Source organism: Procambarus clarkii, chromosome 42 (assembly GCF_040958095.1).
Source record: "Procambarus clarkii isolate CNS0578487 chromosome 42, FALCON_Pclarkii_2.0, whole genome shotgun sequence".
Taxonomy (NCBI): domain Eukaryota; kingdom Metazoa; phylum Arthropoda; class Malacostraca; order Decapoda; family Cambaridae; genus Procambarus; species Procambarus clarkii.
This window is the reverse complement of record NC_091191.1, coordinates 18,589,897-18,607,651: the sequence shown is the minus strand read 5'-3', so window position 1 is coordinate 18,607,651 and position 17,755 is coordinate 18,589,897. Positions and strand designations below refer to the sequence as shown.

Genomic DNA, 17,755 nt, shown 5'->3' with positions numbered 1-17,755 from the left:
AAATAGGTACCTGGGTGTTAGTCAGCTGTCACGGACTGCTTCCTGGGGGTGGAGGCCTGGTCGAGGACCGGGCCGCGGGGACACTAAAAAGCCCCGAAATCATCTCAAGATAACCTCAAAATAACATGCTGCTACGGCAGTATGTCCACTCACAGGATAAGTGGCGCTGCCCAATAAACAGATAATTTATATTTCTGGCATGTCACATATGTGGGTTGGTGTGTGCTTGCTTCTCTAGTCCCGTATATCATGCAGTGCGTCTAGTCCAGAGTAAACAAATAACTTGCAGAAAACATCTGCAAGTTATTATTTCTCTTCTGCAGTATGAATAAAGTTATTTTTTATTTTGATGATATATTTAGAATACTAATAATATTGTACAAATGTTTTCATGTGCTTTCTCTTTTAAAATTTCAGAACAAGTATCTGCAATAAATACTAATTTAGTAAATAAAGTAAATAGGGGTCCTCTTGGGCTCTTTCAAGTCATACAATAATGTATATGTTTGTATAGTTATTGAAAATCTAATGCTATAATATTATTTACATCAGGTTCACAGTGAAAATGGTTACTCTGCCTTGAAGATGCCAGACCTGTTGGTGACCTGCAGCAGGCACTCCCAGGGATGCTCTATCACAGTTGGTGGGAAGTACTTCAACAGGTTAGTGGAAACTCATTCCCAATATTGTTTTTACAATTATCAAACAAAAGTAGTGTTGGAGGAGAGAGTGGGGGAGAGAGTTGTGGAGAGAGTTGGGGAGAGAGTGGAGGAGAGAGTTTTGGAGAGAGTTGGGGAGAGAGTGGAGGAGAGAGTTGTGGAGAGAGTTGGGGAGAGAGTGGAGGAGAGAGTTTGGGAGAGAGTGGAGGAGAGAGTTTTGGAGAGAGTTGGGGAGAGAGTGGAGGAGAGAGTTGTGGAGAGAGTTGGGGAGAGAGTGGAGGAGAGAGTGGACGAGAGCATATGAGAGACTGTTGAGAGAGAGTGGGGGAGAGAGTTGGGGAGAGTGGGGGAGAGAGTAGGGGAGAGGGTTGGGGAGAGAGTGGAGGAAAGAGTGGGGGAGAGAGTGGGGGAGAGTGGGGGAGAGAGTGGGGGGAGAGTTGTTGAGAGTTGGGGAGAGTAGGGGAGAGGGTTGGGGAGAGAGTGAGGGGAGAGTGGGGGAGAGAGTGGAGGAGAGTGGAGGAGCTGGAGAGAAGAGAGTGGAGGAGAGCGTATGGGAGAGTGGGGGAGAGAGTGGAGGAGAGTGATATAGTGATAAGCGGAGTGGTCCTGATACTGTTTGATAAGGTCAATACCTGGACCTTGTAAATGATAAGGAATATTTTGAACCATTAACGTTGAGACTGGAGGAAGGAAGGTCCAGACCGGGAAGAATATGATAGGTAGAGAGCTAGATGACAGCATGGGGGGGGGCGGGGGGGGGTGAGATGTGTAATTACCTCAGTGTAGTTACAGGATGAGAGCTACGCTCGTGGTGTCCCGTCTTCCCAACACTCTGTGTCATATAACGCTTTGAAACTACTGTGTGTGTGTGAGCGTGCGCGCGCGTGTGTGTGTGTGTGTACTCACCTAATTGTACTCACCTAATTGTGCTTGCGGGGGTTGAGCTCTGGCTCTTTGGTCCCGCCTCTCAACCGTCAATCAACTGGTGTACAGATTCCTGAGCCTATTGGGCTCTATCATATCTACATTTGAAACTGTGTATGGAGTCAGCCTCCACCACATCACTTCCTAGTGCATTCCATTTGTCAACCACTCTGACACTAAAAATATTTTTCTAATATCTCTGTGGCTCATTTGGGCACTCAGTTTCCACCTGTGTCCCCTTGTTCGCGTACCACCAGTGTTGAATAGTTCATCCTTGTTTACCCGGTCGATTCCCCTGAGGATTTTGTAGGTTGTGATCATGTCCCCCCTTACTCTTCTGTCTTCCAGTGTCGTAAGGTGCATTTCCCGCAGCCTTTCCTCATAACTCATGCCTCTTAGTTCTGGGACTAGTCTAGTAGCATACCTTTGGACTTTTTCCATCTTCGTCTTGTGCTTGACAAGGTACGGGCTCCACGCTGGGGCCGCATACTCCAGGATTGGTCTTACATATGTGGTGTACAAGATTCTGAATGATTCCTTACACAGGTTCCTGAACGCCGTTCTGATGTTAGCCAGCCTCGCATATGCCGCAGACGTTATTCTCTTTATGTGGGCTTCAGGAGACAGGTTTGGTGTGATATCAACTCCTAGATCTTTCTCTCTGTCTGTTTCATTAAGTACTTCATCTCCTATTCTGTATCCTGTGCCTGGCCTCCTGTTTCCACTGCCTAGTTTCATTACTTTGCATTTACTCGGGTTGAACTTCAACAGCCATTTGTTGGACCATTCACTCAGTCTATCCAGGTCATCTTGTAGCCTCCTACTATCATCCTCTGTTTCAATCCTCCTCATAATTTTTGCATCGTCGGCAAACATTGAGAGGAACGAATCTATACCCTCTGGGAGATCATTTACATATACCAGAAACAGTATAGGTCCAAGGACTGACCCCTGCGGGACTCCACTTGTGACGTCTCGCCAATCTGAGACCTCACCCCTCACACAGACTCGTTGTCTCCTGTTGCTTAGGTACTCCTCTATCCACCGGCGTACCTTCCCTCTCACTCCAGCCTGCATCTCCAACTTTCGCACTAGCCTCTTGTGTGGCACTGTATCAAAGGCTTTCTGACAATCCAAAAATATGCAGTCTGCCCACCCTTCTCTTTCTTGCCTTATTTTTGTTGCCTGGTCGTAGAATTCAAGTAACCCTGTGAGGCAGGACCTGCCATCCCTGAACCCATGTTGATGCTGTGTTACATGTGTGTGTGTGTGTGTGTGTGTGTGTGTGTGTGTGTGTGTGTGTGTGTGTGTGTGTGTGTGTGTGTGTGTGTGAGTGTATGTACTCACCTAGTTGTACTCACCTAGTTATGGTTGCGGGGGTTGAGCTTTAGCTCTTTGGTCCCGCCTCTCAACCGTCAATCAACAGGTGTACAGGTTCCTGAGTCTATTGGGCTCTATCATATCTACATTTGAAACTGAGTATGGAGTCAGCCTCCACCACATCACTTTCTAATGCATTCCATTTGTCAACCACTCTGACACTAAAAAAGTTCTTTCTAATATCTCTGTGGCTCATTTGGGCACTCAGTTTCAACCTGTGTCCCCTAGTGCGTGTGCCCCTTGTGTTAAATAGACTGTCTTTATCTACCCTATCAATTCCCTTGAGAATCTTGAATGTGATGATCATGTCCCCCCTAACTCTTCTGTCTTCCAGCGAAGTGAGGTTTAATTCCCGTAGTCTTTCCTCGTAGCTCATACCTCTCAGCTCGAGTACTAGTCTGGTGGCAAACCTTTGAACCTTTTCCAGTTTAGTCTTATCCATGACTAGATATGGACTCCATGCTGGGGCTGCATACTCCAGGATTGGCCTGACATATGTGGTATACAAAGTTCTGAATGATTCTTTACACAAGTTTCTGAATGCCGTTCTTATGTTGGCCAGCCTGGCATATGCCGCTGATGTTATCCTCTTAATATGGGCTGCAGGGGGACAGGTCTGGCGTGATATCAACCCCCAAGTCTTTTTCTTTCTCTGACTCCTGAAGATTTCCTCTCCCAGATGATACCTTGTATCTGGCCTCCTGCTCCCTATACCTATCTTCATTACATTACATTTGCTTGGGTATACATCTCTAACAACCATTTGTTTGACCATTCCTTCAGCTTGTCTAGGTCTTCTTGAAGCCTCAAGCAGTACTCCTCTGTCTTAATCCTTCTCATAATTTTGGCATCGTCCACAAACATTGAGAGAAATGAATCTATACCCTCCGGGAGATCATTTACATATATCAGAAACAAGATAGGACCGAGTACAGAGCCCTGTGGGACTCCATTGGTGACTTCACGCTAATCTGAGGTCTCACCCTTCACCGTAACTCTCTGCTTCTTATTCCTCAGGTACTCCCTTATCCACTGGAGCACCTTCCCAGCTACACCTGCCTGTCTCTCCAGCTTATGTACCAGCCTCTTATGCAGTACTGTGTCAAAGGCTTTCCGACAATCCAAGAAAATGCAGTCCGCCCAGCCTTCTCTTTCTTGCTTAATCTTTGTCACCTGGTCGTAGAATTTTATTAAGCCAGTCAGGCAAGATTTACCCTCCCTGAATCCATGTTGGCGATTTGTCATGAAGTCCCTTCTCTCCAGATGTGTTACCAGGTTTTTTCTCACGATCTTCTCCATCACCTTGCATGGTATACAAGTCAAGGACACTGGCCTGTAGTTCAGTGCCTCTTGCCTGTCGCCCTTTTTGTATAATGGGACCACATTCGCCGTCTTCCATATTTCTGGTAGGTCTCCCGTCTCCAGTGACTTTCTATACACTATGGAGAGTGGCAAGCAAAGTGCCTCTGCACACTCTTTCAGTACCCATGGCGAGATCCCGTCTGGACCAACAACCTTTCTAACATCCAGATCCAGCAGGTTTCTCTTGACCTCCTCTCTCGTAATTTCGAACTCTTCCAAGGCCGCCTGGTTTACCTCCCTTTCTCATAGAACAGTGACCTCACCTTGTTCTATTGTGAAGATCTCCTGGAACCTGTTGTTGAGTTCTTCACACACCTCTTTGTCATTCTCTGAATACCTGTCCTCGCCTGAGCTAAGTTTCAATACCTGTTCTTTCACTGTTGTTTTCCTTCTGATGTGACTGTGGAGTAGCTTTGGTTCGGTCTTGGCTTTGTTTGCTATATCATTTTCATAACTTTTCTCTGCTTCTCTTCTCACCCTGACATACTCATTCCTGGTTCTCTGGTATCTCTCTCTGCTTTCTGGTGTTCTGTTATTCCGGAAGTTCCTCCACGCCCTTTTGTTCAGTTTCTTCGCTTCCATACATGCCCTATTATACCATGGATTCTTCTGTTGCTTCTCGGATTTTTCCCTTTGGGCCGGGGATGAACCTGTTTACTGCCTCCTGACACTTTTGGGTAACATAGTCCATCATATCTTGTACAGACTTATCTCTGAGGTCTGTGTCCCAAGGTATTTCCCTTAGGAAACTTCTCATCTCTTCATAATTCCCCTTTCGGTATGCCAGCCTTTTGTTTCCTAGTTCTTTTTGGGGGGAGATAATTCCTAGCTCTACCAGGTACTCAAAGTTCAATACACTGTGATCACTCATTCCCAAGGGCGCTTCCATCTTAACTTCCCTTATATCCCACTCATTTAGGGTAAATATCAAATCAAGCATTGCTGGTTCATCTTCTCCTCTCATTCTTGTTGGTTCCTTGATGTGCTGGCTTAGAAAGTTTCTTGTTGCCGCGTCCAGCAGCTTAGCGCTCCATGTTTCTGGTCCTCCATGCGGGTCTCTGTTCTCCCAATCTATCTTCCCATGGTTTAAGTCTCCCATTATTAGTAGTCAAGATCAATTCCTGCTAGCAACAGAAGCTGCTCTCTCTATTATGTTAATGGTGGCCATTTTGTTTCTATCATATTCCTGTCTAGGTTTTCTGTCATTTGGTGGTGGATTATATATGACTACGACTATATTTTTTTGCCCTCCAGTTGTTATGGTACCTGCTATGTAGTCACTGAAACCTTCACAGCCCTGAATAACCATCTCCTCAAAATCCCAGCTATTTCTTACCAGCAGAGCTACACCACCCCCACCTCTTCCTTCCCTCTCTTTCCTCTTGACATAATAGTCCTGTGGGAACACTGCATTTGTTATCGTTTTCGTGATCTTTGTTTCTGTGAGGGCTATTATGTCTGGGTTTTCCTCTAGTACCCATTCTCCAAGCTCATTTGCTTTATTTGTAATTCCATATATATTAGTGTACATTGCTTTGAGGCTCACTTTCTTCTGTCCCTTCTCAAATCGCCTCCTTAGTGAGTGTTCTGCTGGTGGGGGAAGCTGTTCCATGGGTGTGAGGATCTGTGAGGTGGATAACAGGGTCTCAGAGGATACTGAGATGAGGGGCGGGGGCTCCAGTGAAATGGGAGGGACAGGGAGGGTATGGGGTGAAAGCGGAGAGAGGACAGGAAGGAAAGGGGGGAGGGGGGACTTAGCGGGAGGAGGGGAGAGGTAGAAGGGTGGGGAGACGGAGATTTGGCTGAACATTTGAGTGGGGGCAGGGAGGGTTTGGGGTAGGGGGTTTTCAATGCAGAGGAGGGTGGCGGGGTTTTCCTCCCCGCTGGTGTTACTGGGTAGCTGGTTGTGGGTTCCCCCTCACCTCTGTGGGTGTTGTGTTGGAAGCTGTGACTTCCTGGTTTTCCCCTCTCGCCCTGCGCCTCTACCTTGCTTCTGCTGCTATGACTCTCTCCTCCCTCGTCATGTCTCTCTGGAGGAATACATTTTTGAATTCTCCCACATTTTGCAGGTAGCTCTTCCTTGATAGAATCTTCTCCTTTGTGTTCTCGTTTGCAAACACTATCTTTATCACTCGGTCTCGGTCTTTGTTGTACCAGCCTAGCCTGAAAACCTTCTCAGTGCTATGCTCAGCCCCTTCCATGTCTAGTGCCTTCAGTATTTCATTCACTGCCTCTTTGTCCTTATCATTCTACTCTGTCCTATTGGAGCCTTCCTGCTCTTTAATACCCACAGCAACCACTGATCTTTTCCTTTCCAGCAGCTGGCTGTTGTTGTTGCTGTTAAAGATTCGCAACATGGAACAATAAGTTCCAAGTAACACGGGCTATGGTGAGCCCGTAGATAGTTATTGAGCAGCTGGCTAGTAGAGCGTGCCGCTTCCTGTGAAGTGGCTGCTTTCATGGCCACCTCCATCACTGCAGACATTACTTCAGGGTTATTTTTTTGTTAGCATTTCTGCAAATGTTGCTTTTATTGTGGCATTCTCTTCCAAAATACTATTACCACCTTCTCCCTGGATGATTTTCTGAGTCTCAGCATCGATACCATTCTCTTTGAGGGCTCTAATCTCCTCCTTTGCTGCTGTCAGCTCTCTTTTCAGGTTGCTTATTTCGGTCTTCATTTCCTGCATCATTTCTTGCATCTCACTCTTGACGTCCTCCAGAAACTGGGTGAACATTTCCTTCATTTCGTCATTTTGACTTTTCCCTGTTCCCCTGGTACCTCTGCCTGTCATGCTTGCCCCCTGTTCCTATAGTTGTGCCGTGATAGGATTTGTCAGGAGGGCAGAGCGGGATGGGGGAGGAAGAGAGAGAGAGAGAGAGAGAGAGAGAGAGAGAGAGAGAGAGAGAGAGAGAGAGAGAGAGAGAGAGAGAGAGTTTGTGGGAGAGAGGGGTAAGAGTGGGGTGAGAGAGAGGGGTGAGAGAGAGGGATGAGAGAGAGACAAACACACGGGCGTGCGTGTGTTTGCGTGTCCGCACGCACGTGTGTGTGTGTGTGTGTGTGTGTGTGTGTGTGTGTGTGTGTGTGTGTGTGATGGATGGGTGGGGGCGATCCGACCCTCTCACTGAAGTGAGAAAACAGTAGAGGGGGGAGAGGGGAGGAGATGGAGAGAGAGGAGGGAAGGAGAGAGAGAGGGAAGAGAGAGGAGAGGGAGAGAGACGGAGAGGGAGAGAGGGGGTGAGGGAGAGAGAGAGGGGGGGGAGGTGTGTGTGTGTGTGTGTGTGTGTGTGTGTTGTGTGTGTGTGTGTGTGTGTGTGTGTGTGTGTGTGTGTGTGTGTGTGTGTGTGTGATGAAAATAACACATTAAAAGTTAATGATGCTCAAATGAACAATCTGAAATGTGGCTTGAATAATTGTTACATGTTCACAGAGTGTGGTCATCACATACAACACTGAGTGTGGTCATCACATACAACACTGAGTGTGGGCATCACATACAACACTGAGTGTGGGCATCACATACAACACTGAGTGTGGTCATCACATACAACACTGAGTGTGGTCATCACATACAACACTGAGTGTGGTCATCACATACAACACTGAGTGTGGTCATCACATACAACACTGAGTGTGGTCATCACATACAACACTGAGTGTGGTCATCACATACACACAGCTGAGTGTGGTCATCACATACAACACTGAGTGTGGTCATCACATACAACACTGAGTGTGGTCATCACATTACAACTACTGAGTGTGGTCATCACATTCAACACTGAGTGTGGTCATCACATACAACACTGAGTGTGGTCATCACATTCAACACTGAGTGTGGTCATCACATACAACACTGAGTGTGGTCATCACATACAACACTGAGTGTGGTCATCACATTCAACACTGAGTGTGGTCATCACATACAACACTGAGTGTGGTCATCACATACAACACTGAGTGTGGTCATCACATACAACACTGAGTGTGGTCATCACTTTCAACACTGAGTGTGGTCATCACATACAACACTGAGTGTGGTCATCACATACAACACTAAGTGTGGTCATCACATACAACACTGAGTGTGGGCATCACATACAACACTGAGTGTGGTCATCACATTCAACACTGAGTGTGGTCATCACATTCAACACTGAGTGTGGTCATCACATACAACACTGAGTGTGGTCATCACATTCAACACTGAGTGTGGTCATCACATACAACACTGAGTGTGGTCATCACATTCAACACTGAGTGTGGTCATCACATTCAACACTGAGTGTGGTCATCACATTCAACACTGAGTGTGGTCATCACATACAACACTGAGTGTGGTCATCACATACAACACTGAGTGTGGTCATCACATTCAACACTGAGTGTGGTCATCACATACAACACTGAGTGTGGTCATCACATTCAACACTGAGTGTGGGCATCACATACAACACTGAGTGTGGTCATCACATACAACACTGAGTGTGGTCATCACATACAACACTGAGTGTGGTCATCACATACAACACTGAGTGTGGGCATCACATACAACACTGAGTGTGGTCATCACATACAACACTGAGTGTGGTCATCACATACAACACTGAGTGTGGTCATCACATACAACACTGAGTGTGGTCATCACATACAACACTGAGTGTGGTCATCACATACAACACTGAGTGTGGTCATCACATACAACACTGAGTGTGGTCATCACATACAACACTGAGTGTGGTCATCACATACAACACTGAGTGTGGTCATCACATCAACACTGAGTGTGGTCATCACATACAACAATGAGTGTGGTCATCACATTCAACACTGAGTGTGGGTCAATCACATTACAACACTGAGTGTCGGTCATCACATACAACACTAGAGTGTGGTCAATCACATTACAACACTGACGTGTGGTCATCACATTCAACACTGAGTGCTGGTCATCACATTACAACACTTGAGTGTGGGCCTCACATACAACACTGAGTGTGGTCATCACATTCCAACCATGAGTGTGGTCATCACATTCAACACTGAGTGTGGTCATCACATACAACACGGAGTGCTGCGTCATTCACATTCAACACTGAGGTGGTCATCACATTACAACACTGAGTGTGGTCCCTACACATCTCAACACTGCGTGTGGTCATCAACATTCAACACTGAGTGTGGTCATCACATTCCAACACTGAGTGTGGCTTCCTACACATACAACCACTGAGTGTGGTGCATCGCACATACAACAATGAGTTGTGGTCATCACCATACAACACTGAAGTGTGGTCATCACACTTACAACACTGAGTGTGGTCATCACATTCAACACTGAGTGTGGTCATCACATTCAACACTGAGTGTGGTCATCACATCAACACTGAGTGTGGTCATCCTCACATTCACATCACTGAGTGTGGTCATCACATTCAACACTGAGTGTGGTCATCACATTCAACACTGAGTGTGGTCATCACATACAACACTGAGTGTGGTCATCACATACAACACTGAGTGTGGTCATCACATTCAACACTGAGTGTGGTCATCACATACAACACTGAGTGTGGTCATCACATTCAACACTGAGTGTGGGCATCACATACAACACTGAGTGTGGTCATCACATACAACACTGAGTGTGGTCATCACATACAACACTGAGTGTGGTCATCACATACAACACTGAGTGTGGGCATCACATACAACACTGAGTGTGGGCATCACATACAACACTGAGTGTGGTCATCACATACAACACTGAGTGTGGTCATCACATACAACACTGAGTGTGGTCATCACATACAACACTGAGTGTGGTCATCACATACAACACTGAGTGTGGTCATCACATACAACACTGAGTGTGGTCATCACATACAACACTGAGTGTGGTCATCACATACAACACTGAGTGTGGTCATCACATACAACACTGAGTGTGGTCATCACATACAACACTGAGTGTGGTCATCACATACAACACTGAGTGTGGTCATCACATTCAACACTGAGTGTGGTCATCACATACAACACTGAGTGTGGTCATCACATACAACACTGAGTGTGGTCATCACATTCAACACTGAGTGTGGTCATCACATACAACACTGAGTGTGGGCATCACATACAACACTGAGTGTGGTCATCACATTCAACACTGAGTGTGGTCATCACATTCAACACTGAGTGTGGTCATCACATTCAACACTGAGTGTGGTCATCACATTCAACACTGAGTGTGGTCATCACATTCAACACTGAGTGTGGTCATCACATTCAACACTGAGTGTGGTCATCACATTCAACACTGAGTGTGGTCATCACATTCAACACTGAGTGTGGTCATCACATACAACACTGAGTGTGGGCATCACATACAACACTGAGTGTGGGCATCACATACAACACTGAGTGTGGTCATCACATTCAACACTGAGTGTGGTCATCACATTCAACACTGAGTGTGGTCATCACATTCAACACTGAGTGTGGTCATCACATTCAACACTGAGTGTGGTCATCACATTCAACACTGAGTGTGGGCATCACATACAACACTGAGTGTGGTCATCACATTCAACACTGAGTGTGGTCATCACATTCAACACTGAGTGTGGTCATCACATACAACACTGAGTGTGGTCATCACATACAACACAGAGTGTGGTCATCACATTCAACACTGAGTGTGGTCATCACATTCAACACTGAGTGTGGTCATCACATTCAACACTGAGTGTGGGCATCACATACAACACTGAGTGTGGTCATCACATTCAACACTGAGTGTGGTCATCACATTCAACACTGAGTGTGGTCATCACATACAACACTGAGTGTGGTCATCACATTCAACACTGAGTGTGGGCATCACATACAACACTGAGTGTGGTCATCACATTCAACACTGAGTGTGGGTCATCACATTACAACACTGAGTCGTGGTCATCACATACAACACTGAGTGTGGTCATCACATTCAACACTGAGTGTGGGTCATCACATACAACACTGAGTGTGGTCATCACATACAACACCTGAGTGTGGTCATCACATACAACACTGAGTGTGGTCATCACATTCAACACTGAGTGTGGTCATCACATTCAACACTGAGTGTGGTCATCACATACAACACTGAGTGTGGTTCATCACATTCAACACTGAGTGTGGTCATCACCATACAACACTGAGTGTGGTCATCACATTCAACACTGAGTGTGGTCATCACATACAACACTGAGTGTGGTCATCACATACAACACTGAGTGTGGTCATCACATACAACACTTGAGGTGGGTCATCACATACAACACTGAGTGTGGTCATCACATTCAACACTTGAGTGTGGGGCATCACATACAACACTGAGTGTTGGTCATCACATTCAACACTGAGTGTGGTCATCACATACAACACTGAGTGGTGGTCATCACATTCAAACACTGAGTCCTGGTCATCACATACAACACTGAGTGTGGTCATCAACATACAACACTGAGTGTGGTCATCACATACAACACTGAGTGTGGTCATCACATACAACACTTGAGTGTGGGCATCACATACAACACTGAGTGTGGTCATCACATTCAACACTTGAGTGGTGGCATCACATACACACTGAGTGTGGTCATCACATACAACACTGAGTGTAGGCATCACATACAACACTGAGGTGTGGTCATCACATACAACACTGAGTGTGGTCATCACATTCAACACTTGAGTGTGGGCATCACATACAACACTGAGTGTGGGCTATCACATACAACACTGAGTGTGGCATCACATACAACACTGAGTGTGGGCATCACATACAACACTGAGTGTGGTCATCACATTCACACTATGAGTGTGGGCATCAATACAACACTGAGTGTGGCATCACATACAACACTGAGTGTGGCATCACATACAACACTGAGTGTGGGCATCACATACAACACTGAGTGTGGTCATCACATTCAACACTGAGTGTGGGCATCACATACAACACTGAGTGTGGTCATCACATACAACACTGAGTGTGGGCATCACATACAACACTGAGTGTGGTCATCACATACAACACTGAGTGTGGTCATCACATTCAACACTGAGTGTGGTCATCACATACAACACTGAGTGTGGTCATCACATACAACACTGAGTGTGGTCATCACATACAACACTGAGTGTGGTCATCACATACAACACTTGAGTGTGGGCATCACATACAACACAGAGTTTGGTCATCACATTCAACACTTGAGTGTGGGCATCACATACAACACTGAGTGTGGTCATCACATACAACACTGAGTGTGGGCATCACATACAACACTGAGTGTGGTCATCACATACAACACTGAGTGTGGTCATCACATTCAACACTGAGTGTGGGCATCACATACAACACTGAGTGTGGGCATCACATACAACACTGAGTGTGGGCATCACATACAACACTGAGTGTGGGCATCACATACAACACTGAGTGTGGTCATCACATCAACACTGAGTGTGGTCATCACATACAACACTGAGTGTGGTCCATCACATTCAACACTGAGTGTGGTCATCACATACAACACTGAGTGTGGTCATCACATTCAACACTGAATGTGGTCATCACATACAACACTGAGTGTGGGCATCACATTCAACACTGAGTGTGGTCATCCCATTCAACACTGAGTGTGGGCATCACATTCAACACTGAGTGTGGGCATCACATACAACACTGAGTGTGGGCATCACATACAACACTGAGTGTGGTCATCACATTCAACACTGAGTGTGGTCATCACATTCAACACTGAGTGTGGGCATCACATTCAACACTGAGTGTGGGCATCACATACAACACTGAGTGTGGGCATCACATACAACACTGAGTGTGGTCATCACATTCAACACTGAGTGTGGTCATCACATACAACACTGAGTGTGGGCATCACATACAACACAGAGTGTGGTCATCACATTCAACACTGAGTGTGGGCATCACATACAACACTGAGTGTGGTCATCACATTCAACACTGAGTGTGGTCATCACATTCAACACTGAGTGTGGTCATCACATACAACACTGAGTGTGGTCATCACATTCAACACTGAGTGTGGGCATCACATACAACACTGAGTGTGGTCATCACATTCAACACTGAGTGTGGTCATCACCATTCAACACTGAGTGTGGTCATCACATACAACACTGAGTGTGGTCATCACATTCAACACTGAGTGTGGTCATCACATACAACACTGAGTGTGGTCATCACATACAACACTGAGTGTGGTCATCACATACAACACTGAGTGTGGTCATCACATACAACACTGAGTGTGGTCATCACATACAACACTGAGTGTGGTCATCACATACAACACTGAGTGTGGTTCATCACATACAACACGAGTGTGGTCATCACATACAACACTGAGTGTGGGCATCACATACAACACTGAGTGTGGTCATCACATACAACACTGAGTGTGGTCATCACATACAACACTGAGTGTGGTCATCACATACAACACTGAGTGTGGTCATCACATACAACACTGAGTGTGGTCATCACATACAACACTGAGTGTGGTCATCACATACAACACTGAGTGTGGGCATCACATACAACACAGAGTGTGGGCATCACATACAACACTGAGTGTGGTCATCACATACAACACTGAGTGTGGTCATCACATACAACACTGAGTGTGGTCATCACATTCAACACTGCGTGTGGTCATCACATACAACACTGAGTGTGGTCATCACATACAACACTGAGTGTGGTCATCACATACAACACTGAGTGTGGTCATCACATTCAACACTGAGTGTGGTCATCACATTCAACACTGAGTGTGGTCATCACATACAACACTGAGTGTGGTCATCACATTCAACACTGAGTGTGGTCATCACATACAACACTGAGTGTGGTCATCACATTCAACACTGAGTGTGGTCATCACATACAACACTGAGTGTGGTCATCACATACAACACTGAGTGTGGTCATCACATACAACACTTGAGTGTGGGCATCACATACAACACTGAGTGTGGTCATCACATTCAACACTTGAGTGTGGGCATCACATACAACACTGAGTGTGGTCATCACATTCAACACTGAGTGTGGTCATCACATACAACACTGAGTGTGGTCATCACATTCAACACTGAGTCTGGTCATCACATACAACACTGAGTGTGGTCATCACATACAACACTGAGTGTGGGTCATCACATACAACACTGAGTGTGGTCATCACATACAACACTGAGTGTGGGCATCACATACAACACTGAGTGTGGTCATCACATTCAACACTTGAGTGTGGTCATCACATACAACACTGAGTGTGGTCATCACATACAACACTGAGTGTAGGGCATCACATACAACACTGAGTGTGGTCATCACATACAACACTGAGTGTGGTCATCACATTCAACACTTGAGTGTGGGCATCACATACAACACTGAGTGTGGGCATCACATACAACACTGAGTGTGGGCATCACATACAACACTGAGTGTGGGCATCACATACAACACTGAGTGTGGTCATCACATTCAACACTTGAGTGTGGGCATCACATACAACACTGAGTGTGGGCATCACATACAACACTGAGTGTGGGCATCACATACAACACTGAGTGTGGGCATCACATACAACACTGAGTGTGGTCATCACATTCAACACTGAGTGTGGGCATCACATACAACACTGAGTGTGGTCATCACATACAACACTGAGTGTGGGCATCACATACAACACTGAGTGTGGTCATCACATACAACACTGAGTGTGGTCATCACATTCAACACTGAGTGTGGTCATCACATACAACACTGAGTGTGGTCATCACATACAACACTGAGTGTGGTCATCACATACAACACTGAGTGTGGTCATCACATACAACACTTGAGTGTGGGCATCACATACAACACAGAGTTTGGTCATCACATTCAACACTTGAGTGTGGGCATCACATACAACACTGAGTGTGGTCATCACATACAACACTGAGTGTGGGCATCACATACAACACTGAGTGTGGTCATCACATACAACACTGAGTGTGGTCATCACATTCAACACTTGTGTGTGGGCATCACATACAACACTGAGTGTGGGCATCACATACAACACTGAGTGTGGGCATCACATACAACACTGAGTGTGGGCATCACATACAACACTGAGTGTGGTCATCACATTCAACACTGAGTGTGGTCATCACATACAACACTGAGTGTGGTCATCACATTCAACACTGAGTGTGGTCATCACATTCAACACTGAGTGTGGTCATCACATTCAACACTGAATGTGGTCATCACATACAACACTGAGTGTGGGCATCACATTCAACACTGAGTGTGGTCATCCATTCAACACTGAGTGGGCATCACATTCAACACTGAGTGTGGGCATCACATACAACACTGAGTGTGGGCATCACATACAACACTGAGTGTGGTCATCACATTCAACACTGAGTGTGGTCATCACATTCAACACTGAGTGTGGGCATCACATTCAACACTGAGTGTGGGCATCACATACAACACTGAGTGTGGGCATCACATACAACACTGAGTGTGGTCATCACATTCAACACTGAGTGTGGTCATCACATACAACACTGAGTGTGGGCATCACATACAACACTGAGTGTGGGCATCACATACAACACTGAGTGTGGTCATCACATACAACACTGAGTGTGGTCATCACATACAACACTGAGTGTGGTCATCACATTCAACACTGAGTGTGGTCATCACATACAACACTGAGTGTGGTCATCACATACAACACTGAGTGTGGTCAACACATACAACACTGAGTGTGGTCATCACATTCAACACTGAGTGTGGTCATCACATTCAACACTGAGTGTGGTCATCACATACAACACTGAGTGTGGTCATCACATTCAACACTGAGTGTGGTCATCACATACAACACTGAGTGTGGTCATCACATACAACACTGAGTGTGGTCATCACATACAACACTGAGTGTGGTCATCACATACAACACTTGAGTGTGGGCATCACATACAACACTGAGTGTGGTCATCACATTCAACACTTGAGTGTGGGCATCACATACAACACTGAGTGTGGTCATCACATACAACACTGAGTGTGGGCATCACATACAACACTGAGTGTGGTCATCACATACAACACTGAGTGTGGTCATCACATTCAACACTTGAGTGTGGGCATCACATACAACACTGAGTGTGGGCATCACATACAACACTGAGTGTGGGCATCACATACAACACTGAGTGTGGGCATCACATACAACACTGAGTGTGGTCATCACATTCAACACTTGAGTGTGGGCATCACATACAACACTGAGTGTGGGCATCACATACAACACTGAGTGTGGGCATCACATACAACACTGAGTGTGGGCATCACATACAACACTGAGTGTGGTCATCACATTCAACACTGAGTGTGGGCATCACATACAACACTGAGTTGGTCATCACATACAACACTGAGTGTGGGCATCACATACAACACTGAGTGTGGTCATCACATACAACACTGAAGGTGTGGTCATGCTAAATCAGCACTGAGTGGGGTCATCTACAATACATATCACTGAGTGTGGTCATCACATACAACACTGAGTGTGGTCAATCACATACACACTGAGTGTGGTCATCACATACAACAACTTGAGTGTGGGGGCATCACATACAACACAGGTTTTGGTCATCAACTCAACAATTGAGTGTGGGCATCACATACACACGTGAGTGTGGTCATCATCATTACAACAACTGAGTGTGGGCATCACATACACAACACTGAGTGTGGTCATCACATACAACACTGGAGTTGTGGTCATCACATTCAACACTTGTGTGTCGGGGCATCCAACCCATACAACACGAGGTGGGCATCAACATACAAACTGAGTGTGGGCATCACATACAACACTGAGTGTGAGGGAATCACATACAACACTGAGTGTGGTCATCACATACAAACACTGAGTGTGGTCATCACATAACACACTGAGTGTGGTCATGAGTGTGGTCATCACATTCAACACTGAGTGTGGTCATCACATACAACACTGAGTGTGGTCATCACATTCAACACTGAGTGTGGTCATCACATACAACACTGAGTGTGGTCATCACATTCAACACTGAGTGTGGTCATCACATACAACACTGAGTGTGGGCATCACATTCAACACTGAGTGTGGTCATCACATTCAACACTGAGTGTGGGCATCACATTCAACACTGAGTGTGGCATCACATCAACACTGAGTGTGGTCATCACATACAACACTGAGTGTGGTCATCACATACAACACTGAGTGTGGTCATCACATACAACACTTGAGTGTGGGCATCACATACA

At 45.9% G+C, this 17,755-nt stretch overlaps 1 protein-coding gene across 1 annotated transcript in view; it reads left to right on the top strand.

Moving 5' to 3' along the window:
* LOC138373609 (apolipophorins-like) overlaps positions 1–17,755 on the top strand; it is a 106,563-nt gene that overhangs the window by 6,904 nt on the left and 81,904 nt on the right. The window contains exon 2 of the mRNA XM_069339926.1: positions 553–662. Within this exon, the coding sequence (XP_069196027.1) occupies positions 586–662 (77 nt within the window). The 5' untranslated portion in view covers positions 553–585. The remainder of the gene's footprint in view (positions 1–552; positions 663–17,755) is intronic.